We start from the raw sequence: 17,684 nt of genomic DNA, 5'->3' as shown, positions 1-17,684 counted from the left end.
GGCTTTCGGGGCAACTCCCGAAGCGGCCACGAAAATGTCCAATGAGTCTTGCGTTGTTTATTTGGCCTTTCTTTACTTGGCTCTGCGAAAAGTTGGCCGCGAAAACAGACGCCCTCTGAGTTTTGCACATCGGCAGAGCCGAAAGGTTGATTGGAAGGCTAGGTCCATTGGTTCCCTAACTAGGTGTCCTAGCGGCATGTAACTACTCCGTACCTAGTTATTTAGTCAATATCTTCATTGGTGCATGGCTTTGCCCGAAACTAGTTCTCATACAGGCCTAGTCGCACCCACGCTTCAATACAAGTATCGTAATGCGTCGGCTTCGCCCAGTCTGCCTTGCTCTCTTTCGTTTCTTCATCTGACACGACTCGCTCTTTAGATCTGCTTATCACCGATCAAAGCTCCAGTGGGCATTCTTGAGACATATACATCTTTGCTATCGTCTCATCCTCTGCAGTGCACCATCTTGACAATACCCATTTGCTTTCTCCCTCATTAGCCCCGTTGCCGCCGTTTGCCGTTGTCGCCGTTTGCCGTTGCCGCCCACGATACCCGCCATCGACTCCAACGGTAACCAGCATTCCCACGGAACTCTTACTCCATTCGCAGCAAGCAACGCCATTAATTCGCCATGAAGGCCGCCGCCTCGACCCTGACGGCCTTGCTGTCCGCGTCCGCCACCGCGCAGTACGTGCTCATGGACTTTGAGAAGAAGCCGCACAGCAACCTGCAGCGCCGTGCCTCGAGCGTCGAGTCCGACATCTCCAACCTTGTACAGGACGGAGGCTACTTCATCGATGTCACTATCGGAACACCCGGCCAAAAATTCTCGCTCCAGCTCGACACGGGTAGCAGTGATGTCTGGGTGCCCTCTAGCGGATCCTCGGCCTGCCAGGCCAAGAGCGACAAAATCACCAGACCCGGACAGAGCAACGGCTGCTCCAAAGGCTCCTGTAAGCGATACACACATCTAATGTGGCGCTGCCCTTCGCTCCTGCTAACCTGATCGCCTCGCAGTCACCTCAAGCAAGTCGAGCACCTTTACGACCTTGGGCGAGGACTCGTTTCAGATTCAATACGTCGACGAGAGCAGCGCAAAGGGCTCGTACTTTGTTGACGCCTTCCAAGTCGGCGGTAGCACCATTCAGAATCTGACCATGGGTCTCGCCGAGGAGACCGACATTCCCTTTGGCCTTGTAGGTCTCGGCTACAAGGGTAACGAGGCCTCTCTCCAGACGGTGCGCAAGACGTACCCCAACCTACCTATTGCCATGCAGACCTCAGGCAACATCAAGACGATCGCTTACAGCCTCTGGCTCAACGACCTCGACGCCAGCAAGGGTAACCTACTCTTTGGCGCTATCGATACGGAAAAGTATCATGGTGACCTGGCCCGCCTCGACCTTCTCTCCAACGGAAACCAGGTCGTCGAGTTCAGCGTCGCCCTTACCTCGGTCGCCGGCTACAGCTCGACGGGCTCCGACTCCTTCTCCTCGTCCAGCTTCCCCATCACCGCCCTCCTCGACTCCGGCACCACCCTCTCCTACCTCCCCACCGACATTGCCCAGCAGATCTGGGAGGAAGTCGGCGCCGCCTATGTCTCGAGCATCAAACTCGCCGTCGTCCCCTGTGCCTACGCCACCAGCAAAGCCTACTTTTCGTTTGGCTTTGGCGGCAGCGACGGCCCGCGCATCAATGTCACCATGGACGAGCTCGTCCTCGACCAGGCCGGTGTCACCATGTCCAACGGCAGACACAAGAGCGTCCCTGCCTGCACCTTTGGCATCCAGGCCCAGTCTTCTTCTAGCGACGGCTCTTCAAACACGTACCTGCTTGGCGACACCTTCATGCGCTCCGCCTACGTCGTGTATGATCTCGAGAACAACCAAGTCGCCATTGCCCCGACAAAATTCAACGCGTCCGCATCCAACGTCGTTCCCTTTGGCTCTAAAAGCGCTACCATTCCCTCCTCGACCCCTGTTCCGGGTGCCAACACGACCCAGAGTGGCAGCAGTGGAACGTCCAGCGCGCCCGACTACGAGGCTAGCCCCGGTTTCCAGGAGGAGAACGGGGCGGCCACCATCGGCCTCTCTGCACTGGGTCTTGTAGCCGTCTCCATGTCGACCTTTTTCGCCATCTTTGCCAGTGCCTTTTGATCTCGATTTCACCTTTCTCTGTGTTTCATTACTAGGTTTTGTCCATGATGGTTGTTGGAGCTCCACTTGCTGGCGTTGAGATTTCTGTGAAAAAGTTGATTTATGCATCGCAGAATATAGATTTACATGAACTTGGATAGACATATGAATATAAGTTAACTTGATGAACTCTCCCGTTAAAAAAAAAAAATCTTGTCGATTTCTTTCGGCAACTCGCTCTCTCGTTGACTGATTGTCACTCATAGTGCACTACAGTGCTATCGCGCTAGCACGTGCAGTTCTGATGGTGGCGCCGCCCCTGGCAGAAAAAAAGTTTCCAGGGACCGCGCTGCTGCTCACAACCACGACAGGTCGATTTTGTTGCGGACCGTTGCGCAATATGAGGGTCCTCAACACTGTCAGGTGGCTTAATTGTCGTCTGATCTCGGATCCCGCAAGGTCAACTGCCGGCTTCCGTGATTTTAAGGCCGTTGTGGTGCCCTTTGCTGCCCGGCGGCCATTCAGCCATTCCGGCATCAAGCATGGAGCGGCGCAAGATGCGTGAGTGTGATCTTTTCCCCCCATTGCGTACGATTATCTAGGACAGACGGCTCATGCGACTCAATTGCACAGTCTAAAAAAGGCTCAAGATGATGCCGCCAGTCTTACCCCCGAATACGTCGCCGCCAACATGTCTACCGAGGAGGCTGCTCGTCTCTCCCGCGTACGAAACATTGGTATTGCCGTACGTACCGCACGATCTTGGACTTCCCTGGAATTGGTCTGTCGATTCTAATGCTGTTTTAGGCGCATATTGACTCCGGAAAAACGACCGTCACCGAGCGCGTTCTCTTCTACACTGGCCGAATCAATGCAATCCACGAAGTCCGCGGCAAGGACTCTGTCGGCGCCAAGATGGACTCTATGGATCTCGAGCGAGAAAAGGGTATCACGATTCAGTCTGCTGCGACCTTCTGCGACTGGAAAAAGACGGAAAACGGAAAAGACGAAACCTACCACTTCAACCTGATTGACACCCCCGGCCACATTGACTTTACCATTGAAGTCGAGCGTGCTCTGCGCGTCCTCGACGGCGCCGTCATGATTCTGTGCGCCGTCAGCGGCGTCCAGTCGCAGACCATCACCGTCGACCGCCAGATGAAGCGCTACGACGTCCCGCGCATTTCTTTTGTCAACAAGATGGACCGCATGGGCGCAAACCCCTGGAAGGCCGTCGAGCAGATCAACAGCAAACTCAAGATGCCTGCCGCCGCCATCCAGATCCCCATTGGCGTCGAAGACGAGTTTGCGGGCGTTGTCGACCTGATTGAGCGTCGGGTCCTGTACTTTGAGGCGCCCCGCGGCACCAAGATCCGCGTCGAGGACAAAATCCCCGCCGGCATGCAGGACCTCGTCGAGGAGAAGCGCCAGGTGCTGATTGAGAAGCTCGCCGACGTCGACGACGAAATGGCCGAGATCTTCCTCGATGAGCAGGAGCCGACCGTTGCCCAGATCAAAGCCGCCATCCGCCGCGCCACCATTGCCCGCCGATTCTCGCCCGTCCTCATGGGCTCCGCGCTCGCCGACAAGGCCGTTCAGCCCATGCTCGACGCCGTCTGCGACTACCTGCCCGACCCCGGCCAGGTCGAAAACACGGCGCTCGACAAGCTCCGCGACGAGAAGACGGTCAAGCTCGTGCCGTACAACTCGCTCCCCTTTGTCGGCCTCGCCTTCAAGCTCGAGGAGAACAACTACGGCCAGCTCACCTACATGCGCGTCTACCAGGGCACCCTCACAAAGGGCACTTACCTCTTCAACAGCCGCACCGACAAAAAGGTGCGCATTCCCCGTATTGTGCGCATGCACTCCAACGAGATGGAGGACGTCAACGAGGTCGGCGCCGGCGAGATATGCGCCGTCTTTGGCGTCGACTGCGCCTCGGGCGACACCTTTACTGACGGCGGCCTTCCGTACACCATGAGCTCCATGTTTGTGCCCGACGCTGTCATGTCCCTCTCCATCAAGCCCAAGCGCACCACCGACGCCGACAACTTCTCCAAGGCCATGAACCGCTTCCAGCGTGAGGACCCCACGTTCCGCGTGCACGTCGACGCCGAGAGCGAGGAGACCATCATCTCCGGCATGGGCGAGCTCCACCTCGAAGTCTACGTCGAGCGCCTCAAGCGCGAGTACAAGACCGAGTGCGTGACGGGCCAGCCCCGCGTCGCCTACCGCGAGACCATTGCCCGCCACGCCGACTTTGACTTCCTCTTCAAGCGCCAGTCAGGCGGGCCCGGCGACTACGCGCGCGTCGCCGGCTTCATCGAGCCGCACGACAACCCCAGCGAGAACCTGTACGAGAGCCAGGTCGTCGGCGGCAACATCCCCGACAAGTTCCTGTCCGCCTGCGCCAAGGGCTTCGAGCTCGCCACCGACAAGGGTCCGCTCCTCGGACACCGCGTCATTGGCACCCGCATGGTCATCAACGACGGCGCCACCCACGTTACCGACTCGTCCGACCACGCTTTCGCCCTTGCGACGCAGATGGCGTTCCGCAAGACGTTTCCCGAGGCCGGCGGCCAGGTCCTCGAGCCGCTCATGAAGACGACCATTACCGCGCCCAACGAGTTCCAGGGCGCCATCCTGATGCTCATGAATAAGCGCGGGGCCGTCGTGCACGACACTGACATTGGCACCGAGGACTTTACCCTAATGTGCGACTGCAGCCTCAACGCCATGTTTGGCTTTAGCTCCCAGCTGCGCGCCGCCACGCAGGGTAAAGGCGAGTTCAGCATGGAGTTTAGCCACTACGCGCCCGCGGCGCCGCATCTGCAAAAGGAGCTGATTGCCAAGCACGAGGCGGAGCTCGCGGCGAAGCGGACGAAATAGATGAGGGCGAGATGAAAGAATTGTGTGTCTTGGAAATGGGCCGCTACGATTTAAAGTATAAAAAAAAAAAGAAGAGGCTACTGTACCACTATGGGCGCTGGATTTGTATAAAAGAAGAATTGGCACGACGATTTACAGGAATTAACTCTTCTCTAGTCCAAAAGTTGAATTTGTAATTTATCTAGCAGTATTTTGGAGCAGGAAAACGAGATTTAGAGATATTGTGGCATATAGAACTACAATAGACAAAACATTATACTAACGAATTTCCGCATTGTCAATAGAATGCAATAAAGAAACAGGACGGATTCTGTCTACACAATGTACATTGCTTTTATTTCTCATTCTGCTCTTCATCCAAATCAGCTATAAATCAAACCTCGTTACAGTCTGCGCAGAATATCCTCCACAACCTGCTCCGTCGTCGCGCTGCCGCCCAGGTCCGGGCTCAGCAGCTTGCCCTCTTCCAGGTTGGCGTCGACGGCCGCGTAAATCTTGGCGGCGGCCTCGGGCTCCTCCAGGAACTCGAGCATCAGCGCCGCGCTGCGAATCGTCGCAATCGGGTTCGCGACGCCCCGGCCCATAATGTCCGGGGCGCTGCCGTGGCAGGGCTCGCCAATGGCGAAGCCCTCGCCGACGTTGGCGCTGGGCACCAGGCCGAGCGACCCGACGAGCGCGGCGGCGCCGTCGGAGAGGATGTCGCCGTAGAGGTTGGGCGCGACAATGACGTCGTAGTCTTGCGGCTGCCGAAAGAGCTTGTACACCATGGAGTCGACAATCTGCTCCTCGACCGCAACGGACGCAAACTTGGGGTCCGCGAGCGCCTTTTTGGAGATTTCCCGAAAGAGGCCGTCCGTCTGCGACAGCACATTCGACTTGTGCGTAATCGTCACCGTCGGCTTCTCATGAATGCTGCTTGCGCCAGACTCCCGAATCTTTTGCCTGCGCAGCGCAATCTCCCCCGCCATGCTCGCGATCCGAAACGTGGCCCTTTCCGAGATGCGCTTAATCGCCTCGGCCACGCGGCCCTCGGGCGTTTCCCTCGTCGTCTCCTGCTTCACGTACAGGTCCTCGGTGTTTTCCCGCACAATCACCATGTCAATCGGCTTGGGCGCCGTCAGCACCGTCTTGACGGGCCGCACGTTGGCGTACAGGTCCAGCTTCTTGCGCAGCGCGACAATCGGCGACGAGTACCCCTTGACGGCGTGCGTCGGCGACGAGACGGCGCCAAACAGCGCGCCGTGGCAGTCGTCGGAGCGCAGCGCCTCGACGGTGGCGTCGGGCAGGGCGCTGCCCGTCTTCTCAAACGTCTCGAAGCCGGCGTGGAGGTTGATGAAGTCGAACTTGAGCTTGAGCGCGGCGGGGAGGGCTTCGAGGACGCGTCGGCCGGCGGGGATGACTTCCTTGCCGATGCCGTCGCCGGGGATGAGGCCTGTGAACGCCAATGTTGGCAGTTTATTAGTTTACTTTGTTGGCATTAATGGTGCGTGAAACGAGTTCTCTAAATTAGATGGTATTCAAGTTTTGATGGAATCAAGAAAAAGGTCCGTACCGATTCTGAGAGTGCGGAGAGACATGGCTGCGGTTCAATTGACCAAATGTAAGACTGATTGAGCAAAGGGAAAAGAGTCAGGTCCCGCCACGAAAATGTCACCATGGTTTCCTTTTCCTCAGCTGCCGACCTCGGATCCGGCTGTGGAGCAGGACCCTGTCGCAATAATTAGGTAAGCTTCAACTCAACGGCCAGAGCTGTGTGAAAACATGAAGTACTCCTTACCCATTTCAATGGCATCCATTCGAAAAGACTCCGAGATTTAATGAGTTTCGGCTAAGCGCATCTTGTGCCTTGTTGGTGTCAGCGTTGTACAAAGCTTCGACCTCTACCACTGTTTCGCGGCGAGACACCTAGGCATGAGGCCAAACTTGCTTTGCTAGTTGCACGATTCAACAAACATTCGCCCTTGCTTGTCCGTCTACTCCCGGCCAATATGGATCTTTAAATCCAGTGCAAAAACCCCCTCACGGTGATCTGTAATTGGTGATGCCGGTACCGGTGCCGACTTGGCAAGATCGGGAGAGGTACTTCGTGCTAATAATCGCTCCTCATGCGAGTTCCCCAACCTCACCTCAAATAACTCCAAAATGGCCTTTTGGTGCTAATACAGGAAATAACATGGCTGATGCCGTATTTGGCATCACAAAAAACGGGCTATTGCAGCGCTATGCCGCCAAAGGGCTGCACGGCTATCATGCCCGCTGCTTTGGGGTTGGGACTCGTGCCATACTATTTGACCCAAGTGTACTTTCCCATGCGTTGATTCATTGTCTTTCCTTTTTCGCGCGGCGCATTCTACACCGCATAGCTACCCAAAGCATACAACAAGGTTTTCAACGCAATTGTGAAGATTATGCCTACCCTACGACATGTGACTTCAGCCGCAACAGCTGTCTGCAGGCACAGCCTCATTGGGCGTCATTGGAGGCATCAGAGCCCTTCACTCTTTGCCTCCGCAATTCCCAAAAATCTCCAAACTCGCTGACTGTCGTCTTGAAGGTCTGTAGCAGATTGCCTGCTTTGTGGAAATGGCAGACCCTCTTTCCGTGGCAGGCTTGGCCTTTGCCGTAGTATCTCTGGGTTTGCAAGTCACTGCAGGCATCACGGATTACTTCGATGCCCTCAATTCCCGCGACCAGGATATTGCGTCTGCACGGCAGCAAAACGACACATTACGGAAGACACTCCGAGTTATCGAGTCGTCAAGCTCTCGGCTCCAGAATGACCACAGAGCCGAAACAGCGGCCTTGCGTGAATGCCTCGATTCGTGCAAGCAGGAATTGCAGGCTCTGGAGAGCACCGTGACCGAACTCATCTCCTGCGACCAAGCTACAACTTGTCGAAAAGACAAGATTCGAAACCAGGGGAAAAGGCTCTTGTATCCGTTCAATCGCCCAAAGCTCGAACAAATTACGACAAGATTACATAACATCAATTCGAATCTTCAGTTGGCGTTGCAGAATCTGGGACTGTAAGCACACCTACCCATCTATATTTCACGATGTTTCGTTGTGCTAAAGTTCTTGTCAGTGCTGTATCACAGCTGGGGACCGAGAGATTAGCCACTCTCGAGGCGACTTCTCATACTATTTCTACCGATCTTCTAAACGTCCAGTCTGAAATCTTGGCCATGACGACTCCCCTCCAAAGCATGCATAGCAATCTATCTCGATTTGAAACACGCTTTGACGGCCTCGAAAATTTAGTCCAGCAGCTGCTTATTGGGAATTCAACCACCAACGGAACCCAATCAGAAGTAAGCACTCCAGTGAACCAAATTCGTTCTGTATTAAAACTTACCGTAAGCTACAGGCCACTCCTTTGATGGTCACCGGCCGACTCCTTAGCAAACCGGGATTGTTGCAAGAGACGTGCGACGCTGCCGGAGCTCAGGCGTGGCAGAGATCAGATGCGACACCACCGGTAATGCGTCGCCGCACGTCACAATTCAGCAAGACGGTCTCAATTTATACTGGAGGCCGCTTCTCGTGCTTCTGTCGTTGTAGCCAACCAATTCAACGTAAGAGTGTTGTCTGGAGCTCCTTTAGCCTCTCCCTTGAGACGGCCATCGAGCAGCATCTGCCGGGGTGCCCAGCCACTCAAGCGATACCGGTCACAGATCGAAGGCAGAAAATCAGTTTAACATATGTTGGATTCCAATCTCTGCTTAACTTGGCCATCCAGCTTTCATTCATGGTTCGGTCGGGGGCAGGTGGTTGGAGCCTCGGCTCTAATTTCACCTACTATCCTCTCGTCGACTCTAAATCTGCACCAGCCTTCAGAATGCTCTTCATATTGAAAACTTCTCTCCTCTTTGGGAAACATGATATTACAGACGACGACGGTCTCCTGGGCAGTGTAACATGGCAGGAAAGAATGATTTCGTCAGTGGTGTCCGCAATATCGAGATTGTTTCGAACCAAAAAGGCGTCACCACGAGCAGTCGACGCCAAGAATAGGTCTCTGGTCTACGGCTTGGCTGAATGTGTGAGTACTTATATGATTCCACTTAAGCGTACCAACAGCTGATCGACCAGTTCAGGTATCTTTGATCGTGGATAGATCTGTCCCGCTGTTGCGCCAGGATGAATCCAGCCCTCTGCTTGATCTTCTCCGATATTTACTAATCAACAAGGCTCCAGCAAGCGATTATGATATATACGGCGAGTAGGTCCTCGGTGTCAATTTAGAAGACAATGGCTTTCTGTCTGCTGACCTGGCTATCATGCAGGACGCCGCTTAGTATAATGCTCACGCCATCTACATATGGTATTACCAGCGATCCATTACTTGCTGCTGCGGCAGAACTCCTCCTGCGATCAAATACCGAGAATAAAGTAGCTTGTCTGTCACGTCCAGAGCTGCTAGCATATACAAGGGTTCGTAACCGATCAGGACAAAGCGTTCTTGAACGAAGCCATGCGGTTATACTCTCCTTCCTGGCTGGTTCGGCTAAACTAGCCGAAGGTTCGTATTAGGCACATCCTGAAGAATGAAGAGTGTCCTACTAAACGATTTTCTACGGGTCTAGCCTACGGCTGTGGTCCTTTAAGCTTAGCAATCCTATCTAACAACCTGGAAAAAGTCGAACTCCTTCTGAGGAAGCATCCTACCACCCTCTCCGAGCGAAACCTTTTTGGGCATACTCCGCTGCACCTCGCTGCAGACAAGCTATTATTCTTGAGACTCCTGGTCAAAGTCGCAGATGCAAGACTCCTCAATCAGGCAGATGGACGAGATGGATTAGGCCTGTCTGTAGTAGAGACGGCCGTCTCTCTCAGCAAGCTGCACTGTAGAGAAGACAGCGGCATGTGTAAAAATTGCAGTTGTGACGAATGTGCGGTCACTCTTTTGGAAGCAGATTGCGCGCTTCCTGTGTCGCAAAACCTACAGGACGTGCTTGCTAGTGCCTCTGAACGGTGCAAACTGACATATGCACGTCATATGAAAGACCGAAGAGACAGACTGAAGCAGCTTGCCCTGGAAAATCTTTCTATAGAGGAAGTAGAGCGATTAGGTCTGGCTTCTGAAAGTCTTCTCGATTCTCATGCGTCGGAAGTCACCCAACTCTTGCAAGGCGGTGGCATTGCCGTTCCTGCAGCCCTTGCTGTCGTGAGTAGCGAGTCGTTACCAGTCTACCACGCACTTTACTCGCCCAAGGATGCCGAAATCTTCTTCAACGTCGGTTTTCGCGACACGGATGCGTGGTCCACTCGTGGCATGGCGGAAATTGCACTTCTTTGCTGTAGCCCTAGCATGGGCCTCGGATATCTGCATTGGCTGAGTAAACATGGCGGCATCTCCTGCCAGCCCTCGGTTGCATCAACTAAGGATGTTTTTGCAGCCCATCTGATATTTTTAATGATTGGTTTTGCATTCTCTGGTTGCGACTCAGCGGTCTTCAGGCCTGGAGGTTCCTTGCAATTTGACCAAATCGAGCACACTATGAATAGCGAATCGCCACCATTACCTCCGGTCGACGACCGCATAGCTTCGATCCGCGAACTCCATACTACAATACTGCCGGCTGATATCGCCGACGCATGTCATTGTCAATGCTTTTCTGGGGGCTGCACTCCGCTCAAGTCTTTATTAAAGGGGGCGATCGAAGACTGGAATTTTCAACACCAACCTAGACACTCCCCAGAGAACCGCGCTTCAGACTATAGAAAGTCACTACGAAAGCTTATCACCGGGTTTATTCTATATCTCGAGTATTTTTGGTGTCATCTTGAGATCAGGCATCACATTACGACTCTTCGGTTCATGACCTATACCGCGTTAGAAATACCCCATTCCTGTTCTTCCCATTGTCCTTTTTATATGTCCGAGGATGTTTCTAGTGTTATTGAGGATGAACTCAAAGATGAGCAAGCATCTGATCTGGAACTACTGGAAGAGCTCTTGCATGGGTTCGAGGGCGAGCTCATTGCAATCCTTCAAGACCCGGACCGGAAGATTACCGATCTTACCGACTTCTGGAAACGTACCTGGACGGGTCGAATGGCAGAGGTTCTGGCTCACCTTGAAGGATGTGATTTGTCGGATGAAGAGAGACGCGCAGCTGAGGGAATTGGGCTGGTATGGAATAAATCACTACCTGAACAACGATCTGGACCACGTAAAGTGGGAGGAAACCCCTATCGCTTCAGAACTTGGGATTTCTGGATGTATGAGCTGGAGAAAACTGAAGCAAAGTGTCAGTGAGAGGCAAGCAATAACTGCTACGGTCGGAGGAAGTGTTCTTCATGTATTAGGCCTCGTGGTCCAAGTACAAATAGTCTCTTGAGAGTGACACCGAAGTTTGTCCTAGGCATATATCAAGTAATCCGTAAGCATTTATACTCAGGGCTTCGAGTGGTTATTTCTCATTATCAACGGCACTTTTAGCCTCCACAGTTCTAGCATAGCGTTCTTCATAGCTAACCATAAATTACATCCTAATTATCCATGTAGACTAGAATTACGGCGCATATGATAGACAAGGACACTAAAAGCGCCGCGTTTGTTCCACGAAGGCCCGTGCCGACCGTATAGAAGACGGTGCTTTTAGATGTTGTGGGGGTAGTAATGTCCGTTGCCGGTTGGGAATTTGGAGCAGAAATCAGGCTCTTTCTTTCTTCTCCGGCTGAATGTGGCTTCATAGAGAGTGTCTTGTCTTTTTGGCCTCGCGGCGCCCATAGAGGCTATTGTCACATTTCGGCCGAGTCAGCTTCATATGCTCCAGAACCTCGGCTTTTATTACAACCTGCTAGAGCAAGTAACAATCTACGTTGAATGTGGCATTTGCCATTAACCCCACGCGCGCGCCGTACCCAGCCGGCCAGCATCATCTATTACCCAAGTCCGCCCGCCGGGGCCTAAAGTCATGGATCCAGTCTTTAAATCTTCCGAACCCAGAGAACACTTTCACTGCGACCGATGGCTCGCCGTCTCACCTACATCTTTGGCCTATCAATATTGTGGTCCGCCCTTCCAGTGGCAGGCAGCGGGCCGATCCGGAAAGCGGAACGAGTCTTCCAAGAGCATGGAGAATGATCTCAACGGTATGGTGACGATAAATGAACGATAGCTACCATGACTGGACCCAAAAGGAAGCTGCTTCAAGTCGTACAAGTTCCATGGACGTGGGACGGGCAATGTGGATCGATGGGACTTCACGGGCTCGGAGTACAACGGCTTCAACCTTTCTTGATCTGTTGCTATAGCGCAGCGATGGAAGAGGCTGATTCTCAAAAATCATGATTGTTACCCGTCGCTTTGCCAGGACTAAGGGTCCATCAGACTCAAGAAAGACTACATTCCCGGTCTTGGTGACACCACCGACCTTACTATCGTGGGCCAACACAATGACATGAGAGAACCAGATGGTCTTGTGCTTAGAAAGATGGGGGACTTCAATACACCATTCAAGATTCGCAGATACTGAATATGCTAGCAATCTATGCGCACAGGCCCTTGAGCGTCCAGGGCGAGTATTTAGACGGCATGAGCCAAAAAGGCGTTCCGTCAGCAAGCGTCAAACTGCGCTGCATGTCATGCAGCTGATGGGGATCGTGCGTAAGGGCAGCGGGTGGCCTTGCCGTACATGGGCCAATGCAAAAGCCTCGATCGCCATGTGGCGGAATCTATCCGCTGTTTGGGGGAGCAACGCTGGGGAACAGGCTGAATGGAGTTTCTAGTATACGGAGCACGGAATGCTGGTTGCGTCGTCACGCGGTTCATGACCGGGCTTCCCAGCTTCAATGTCAGCTCTGGTCAATGCGCTCTTTCTGAGTTTGTGCTGCAGAATGCCGTTCTCAGACGGCTGGAGAAGAAAAAATGCTAGGCTTGTCTTGCACAGAAACAAGTGGAGGAACGGTTAAATTGCGAGACATTGGGCGGTGGCCTTCGAAACGGGACATGCGGCGGAGGCGTGCGGGCGCCGTGGAAACGGAGGATCCACTGGAGGACTGTTTACATGGTGGCGTGATATGATGGATGGGTTGGAGATGGGAATTGGTGGTGATGATGATTGATTGATGATGATTGATGGTGATGGGGATCGATGTGTGAGGATGAAGATGTAAGAACAAACGGATAAAGGTATTGGTTTGGCAGCTGGCAGCTGGCAACTGGCTGCATGCAGGTTGGTACCATTGGCTGGCTGCATTAAATACTGTTGCCCTGGCTAAATAATTCGTGACACGGTAATCCGTACCTGCACCCGCACCTTGTACCCGCATCTCGTTATGCCGCTGTCCAGGTACCCGCGCCCATTGCTCATGATTCCCCACCCAATCTTTAGTTGCACATAATAATACAAACTGGTACAGAGTGCAGCATAAACAAAATCCTTATTTATTTATTGGCAACTCGCTCGACGTCAATTTGTGCCCCGGCCAAGTCAATTTACCTCACGGAACAGCTGGCCCAAACTCAATCCATCCCTGCCCTCAGCCTATCAAGTTGGCCACCTACCTAGTTCGGTGGTTCCTTTGGTGCCTCAACTGAGCGACCCCTGATTTTTACTGGTGCCTGTTGAGTGTTGACCCGCGTCCAGGCGCGTCACCTTGTATCCGGCTCACAGGTGAATACGGTAAAATTATTATTACCAAGTATATTTTCGACTGCAGCTTGCTGCACCCACCGTGCCGCATCTCACCGCGCTGTACGGATACCCAACTCCAAAACTGCTCCCACACACACTGCCGCTTCTCCGTGCCCTGCATCCCTTACCTTGCTCTCGAAGCTTGTCTGGAACTTGAAACGCTCCCTCCTGTCATCTGTCCATCTTTTCATCTTGGTAGGCTTAAACTCTATTTACCTGGATCCGACCGTTTACTGGCGTCAACGTCACCTCTTCCCCTCATCTCCCTGCCTGTGCCCACTCCCAAATACAACACAATACCTGCCGCATACCGGATACCTACAATCGCGCCTCCTCTGGCTTCCAACGCGCGGGTCCCTGCGAGGACGCCGCGTCTACCACCGTCGTCATGAGCCAGGTCAAGAACCTGCGTGCCATGTTTGAAAGCAAAGGCGATACCAGCCCGCCCGATAGCAGAGGACGCTCTCCAACAGGTGGCTCACCCCAGCACCACCACCACCCATTTGGCCGCCCACGCAAGCAGCGCCTGCTCTACCTCCACTACCAATCGATACCCCGCGACAAGTGCCATTATCTCACGATAGCGTCGGTAGCTGGGTATTTATCTTGTTGGTTCGGTTGTGGCGCAGAGACGGCTGCTCGCGTGCTGCGCTACCAAACTCTGATTTACTGTGCTACATTTCGCTAACAAAACCTCTACAACAGCAGCTTCAGCCACCTCCGAAGCTCCCAGACCCCTCTCCAAAATCAGAACTAGCTTTGTCGCCGTAGAAAAAGACGGCCGCGTGGGACTAAAACGCGATCAGAGCGGCGAATCCAGCGTCTCCCGACGACGTCTCAGCAACGACACAGAGCCCAGTCTCTACCGCTCCAGAAGCAAAATGTCAACTCAAGACGATTCAGTCAGAACCCCGGCTCCCGAGTCTATCCCTGAGGCGCCGGATGCTGCCGAGACCGCCGTCGAGCAGCCCAGCAACATCTCCGAAGCGGCGAGCAGTTCTCCGGCCAAAGCCAAGGAAGCGGCTCCAGTCAAGCCTACCACTCCACGTCCCACCACGACAGCTTCCAAATCAGCTTCCAAAACAGTTCCCAAATCCGCAGCATCCAAAACGGAACCTACGAAGCGACCCGGCAACAAGCCTGTCGCATCAACGAGAGCCACCGGCGGCACCACTCCTATCAAGAAGCCAGCTTCTGTCAAGACTGGCGCCAATGGCACGGGTTTTGTCAAGCCCAAGCCAAAATCTCCCACGAAGCCTGTCAACCTGCCATCGTCGCTGATGGCTCCGACAGCTGCTTCTGCCCACAAGGGCGGAGCAAGTCGACAGTCGAATCTTCCCCAGTCCGCCAGCACACATGCTGTTGGCGCTTCTGCTGCGTCGAAGCCCGTGAATAGTAAGAATTCCGTCGTGAACCGCCAGCGACCAAGCCTTGGAGTCCCCCCCATCAACAAGGCGGCGCAAGAGTCAATGCCGAACAAAAGACAGAGTCATGTTGACGAGGGCTTCCTTGCGCGTATGATGCGTCCTACCGCAGCATCCTCAAGCAAGACGACAGAAAAGGGTGCTCCCTCCACTCCTCCGAAGAAGCCTACGCCGCGGACTTCAAACGTTGGCGTCGAGAATATTAAGCGTAAATCCAAGAGCCCAGTGCCCCGTCGTGCCGGATCTGTTGCCCGCTCTAGGGAAGCCACATCTCGGGCCGAAAAGGTACACGCAAAGCCTGCAGCCAAGACGGCTTCCACTGTGGCGAAGGCGGCCGCTTTACCCGCAGCTGCCGCTACTGCCGCTGGTGCTGCCGCCGTTGCCTCCAAGGCTGTCCCTGATACGACTGTCTCCAATCTGGCCGACAAGCTTAAAGATCTCGAAATTGAGGAGTCAAAGCAGGAGCCAAAAGAAGAACCAGCGTCTGAGACTGAGCTCGAAACTGAACAACGACCCGAGACCGAGGCTGAGCCTGAGGCTGGGACTGAGCCTGAAGCGGAAGAACACGTTCAGGATGCGCCTATTGAAGACCGGGCGCTGGAGGCTGAACCTGAAGCTGAGCACGATATTGCCGAGGAGCACGTCCAGAAATATATTGAGGAATGTGAAACTGTTGAAGATACCCAACTCGAACCTGAAGAGGAGCACGAGGCAGCTCCTGTTGGTCACATTGAGGAACCCGAGCTTATCGCTGATGCAGGGACACTCGTTCCGCATAATCCCATCGATGAACCCGTTGAAGAACCCCCCACGCACGAAGAACCAGCATCTCTCGAGCAGGCCACTGTTGAAGCCGCTCAGGTCGAGACTGCTGAGGAGGCCATTGAAGTCGCCGAGGACGCGGACCCTGAGCATTGCAATAGCTTCATTGATATCGCTAAGCCCGTGGAGTCTGGCATTAACAACTTCACCATCAAAGGGGGTATTGTTGGCAACGGCCATGTCGACAAGGTTGACAGCGTCGCCGACATTGAGCCCGCGTCTAGCATTTCGAAACTTGCCGAAACCACTCCCGAGCACAGCGAAAAGGCGACCGACGAGGTCGTCGGCAAGGATGCTGACACGGCCGCGTAGAGCAAACGGGGGCCTCACTGCTTGTGGTACCATACACTTCTTCTTTTTGGGCTGGGCTGTGTCGTGCAGACAGCTATTCTCTGGAGTCTGGCGATACATCAACCGGGCTCTGGTGACTGGAGTTTCATACTGTAAAATATTTCTGTTAGACACAGCGACGTACCATCTATTTAATACCAAGCGATTTCAGCGATTATTGGATCAAGCCGTTGCATGCCTACTTGTTCACGCGGTGCTGCCATGCAGTGTTTGTGAATAGTTTGTAGTGTGATGCATGGTGTATTTGATGTTGATATCTATTCGTACAATGAATGACCTGCTGATCTTGTAATTGTAACAGCTATGATACATGATGAAATTGTGCTGCCCCAGTACCATCTGTCCTCGCTAAACTTTTCCTCACATTCTCCTCCATCCCCCCCCCCTCCCTGCCTCGACTGACGCCATTCCTCCAAACTACGACACCCTGCACAGCATCGTGCCGCCCACCTTTTTCGCCAGCGCCTCCCTCGCCTCCAGCACGCCCTCGCTCGTGTCCAAGAACAAGCACTCCCCCAGCGTCAGCCCCTGCATGACGCCGGCGTCCAGCTTGGTCGGAAACCCGCGCACCACGCGCGCCAGCTCCTCGGGCCGGACGGTGACGCGCCGCGCCGGCGTGCTCAGCGCGCGGCACGCGCCCAGCACGGGTTTTCCGTCCCAGTACTTGAGCCCCAGCCACAGCCGGCGGCTCGCGACGTTGGCCGTCGTGATGGGCTCCATGGGCCGCGTGAGCATGTCCTCGGCCGACGGCGGCGTGGGGCCCGCGCGGTACACGGAGGAGAGAAAGCCGGCGCGGTGGAGGGCGGTGGCGAGGCGCATGCTGGATTTGGAGGACCGGAACGAGGTGAGGCCGAGGCGCGCCTTGGAGGCGTTTTGGAGGTGCGAGCACATGTCGACGAGCGTCTTGAACGACATGCTGGATGTTTGTGTGTGTGTGTGTGTGTGTATGTAGATGTTCGTGGTGATGTAGAAAATGTGTCGATTGATGGACTGTGAGAAGCCGCCGAATCTCGGCTTCAATGATCAAAGCAAAACGTTTCGAGCGTCTTTTGGACAATGTTGGCGGCAAGCTTGTGGGTTGACGTGTGCCCCGGCGGTGGTCTCCTGATCTGCAGAGCTTCGGGACGGCTCGCGCGGTCCTCGCCGATTCAGTGTCGGCTGGCGTATATGTTGCCGGGGTCGGCTAAAGCTTCCGCTGTGGGCTCTGAGCGACTTCTTTTGCGCCGCGTTACTTTCGTGGGCAGCTTCAATGGCACGGTGGCAGAGGTCGAGAAAGGATGTCGTCGCATGTCCTTCACTCGCAGGGTCCGCCAAAATTTCTTGGGACACCCCGAGTGGATGACTAAGCTGGTCGTGGTCAAAACCAACGACAATGTCAGTTGTCCGCGAGTTTAATCATAGAGGATGCATGAAATTAA

At 54.2% G+C, this 17,684-nt stretch overlaps 6 protein-coding genes across 6 annotated transcripts; 4 read left to right on the top strand and 2 right to left on the bottom strand.

Moving 5' to 3' along the window:
* Window positions 1–631: 631 nt before the first annotated feature.
* BBA_01608 (acid proteinase PEPI precursor) lies at window positions 632–2,156 on the top strand (the record flags this gene model as incomplete). Its single annotated transcript, XM_008596705.1, has 2 exons — window positions 632–953; window positions 1,018–2,156. 2 exons carry the CDS (start codon window positions 632–634, stop codon window positions 2,154–2,156), a joined length of 1,461 nt encoding a protein of 486 aa, XP_008594927.1.
* Window positions 2,157–2,535: 379 nt separating this feature from the next.
* BBA_01607 (translation elongation factor G) lies at window positions 2,536–5,024 on the top strand (the record flags this gene model as incomplete). Its single annotated transcript, XM_008596704.1, has 3 exons — window positions 2,536–2,696; window positions 2,769–2,880; window positions 2,943–5,024. The coding sequence occupies 3 exons, from the start codon at window positions 2,536–2,538 to the stop codon at window positions 5,022–5,024; spliced, it is 2,355 nt and encodes a 784-aa protein (XP_008594926.1).
* A 383-nt stretch (window positions 5,025–5,407) lies between these two features.
* On the bottom strand, window positions 5,408–6,601 carry BBA_01606 (isocitrate/isopropylmalate dehydrogenase; the record flags this gene model as incomplete). Its single annotated transcript, XM_008596703.1, has 2 exons — window positions 5,408–6,456; window positions 6,577–6,601. The coding sequence occupies 2 exons, from the start codon at window positions 6,599–6,601 to the stop codon at window positions 5,408–5,410; spliced, it is 1,074 nt and encodes a 357-aa protein (XP_008594925.1).
* A 1,006-nt stretch (window positions 6,602–7,607) lies between these two features.
* BBA_01605 (uncharacterized protein) lies at window positions 7,608–11,286 on the top strand (the record flags this gene model as incomplete). Its single annotated transcript, XM_008596702.1, has 6 exons — window positions 7,608–8,050; window positions 8,110–8,335; window positions 8,392–9,066; window positions 9,122–9,246; window positions 9,311–9,546; window positions 9,665–11,286. The coding sequence occupies 6 exons, from the start codon at window positions 7,608–7,610 to the stop codon at window positions 11,284–11,286; spliced, it is 3,327 nt and encodes a 1,108-aa protein (XP_008594924.1).
* Window positions 11,287–14,057: 2,771 nt separating this feature from the next.
* On the top strand, window positions 14,058–16,227 carry BBA_01604 (uncharacterized protein; the record flags this gene model as incomplete). Its single annotated transcript, XM_008596701.1, has 2 exons — window positions 14,058–14,277; window positions 14,375–16,227. The coding sequence occupies 2 exons, from the start codon at window positions 14,058–14,060 to the stop codon at window positions 16,225–16,227; spliced, it is 2,073 nt and encodes a 690-aa protein (XP_008594923.1).
* A 456-nt stretch (window positions 16,228–16,683) lies between these two features.
* BBA_01603 (mitochondrial 37S ribosomal protein S8) lies at window positions 16,684–17,181 on the bottom strand (the record flags this gene model as incomplete). Its single annotated transcript, XM_008596700.1, has 1 exon — window positions 16,684–17,181. The coding sequence occupies one exon, from the start codon at window positions 17,179–17,181 to the stop codon at window positions 16,684–16,686; it is 498 nt and encodes a 165-aa protein (XP_008594922.1).
* Window positions 17,182–17,684: the final 503 nt, after the last annotated feature.

This window comes from Beauveria bassiana (genome assembly GCF_000280675.1).
Source record: "Beauveria bassiana ARSEF 2860 unplaced genomic scaffold BBA_S00003, whole genome shotgun sequence".
Classification (NCBI taxonomy): domain Eukaryota; kingdom Fungi; phylum Ascomycota; class Sordariomycetes; order Hypocreales; family Cordycipitaceae; genus Beauveria; species Beauveria bassiana.
Note: the sequence above shows the minus strand (reverse complement) of the source record. Positions and strands in the feature narration are given on the sequence as shown.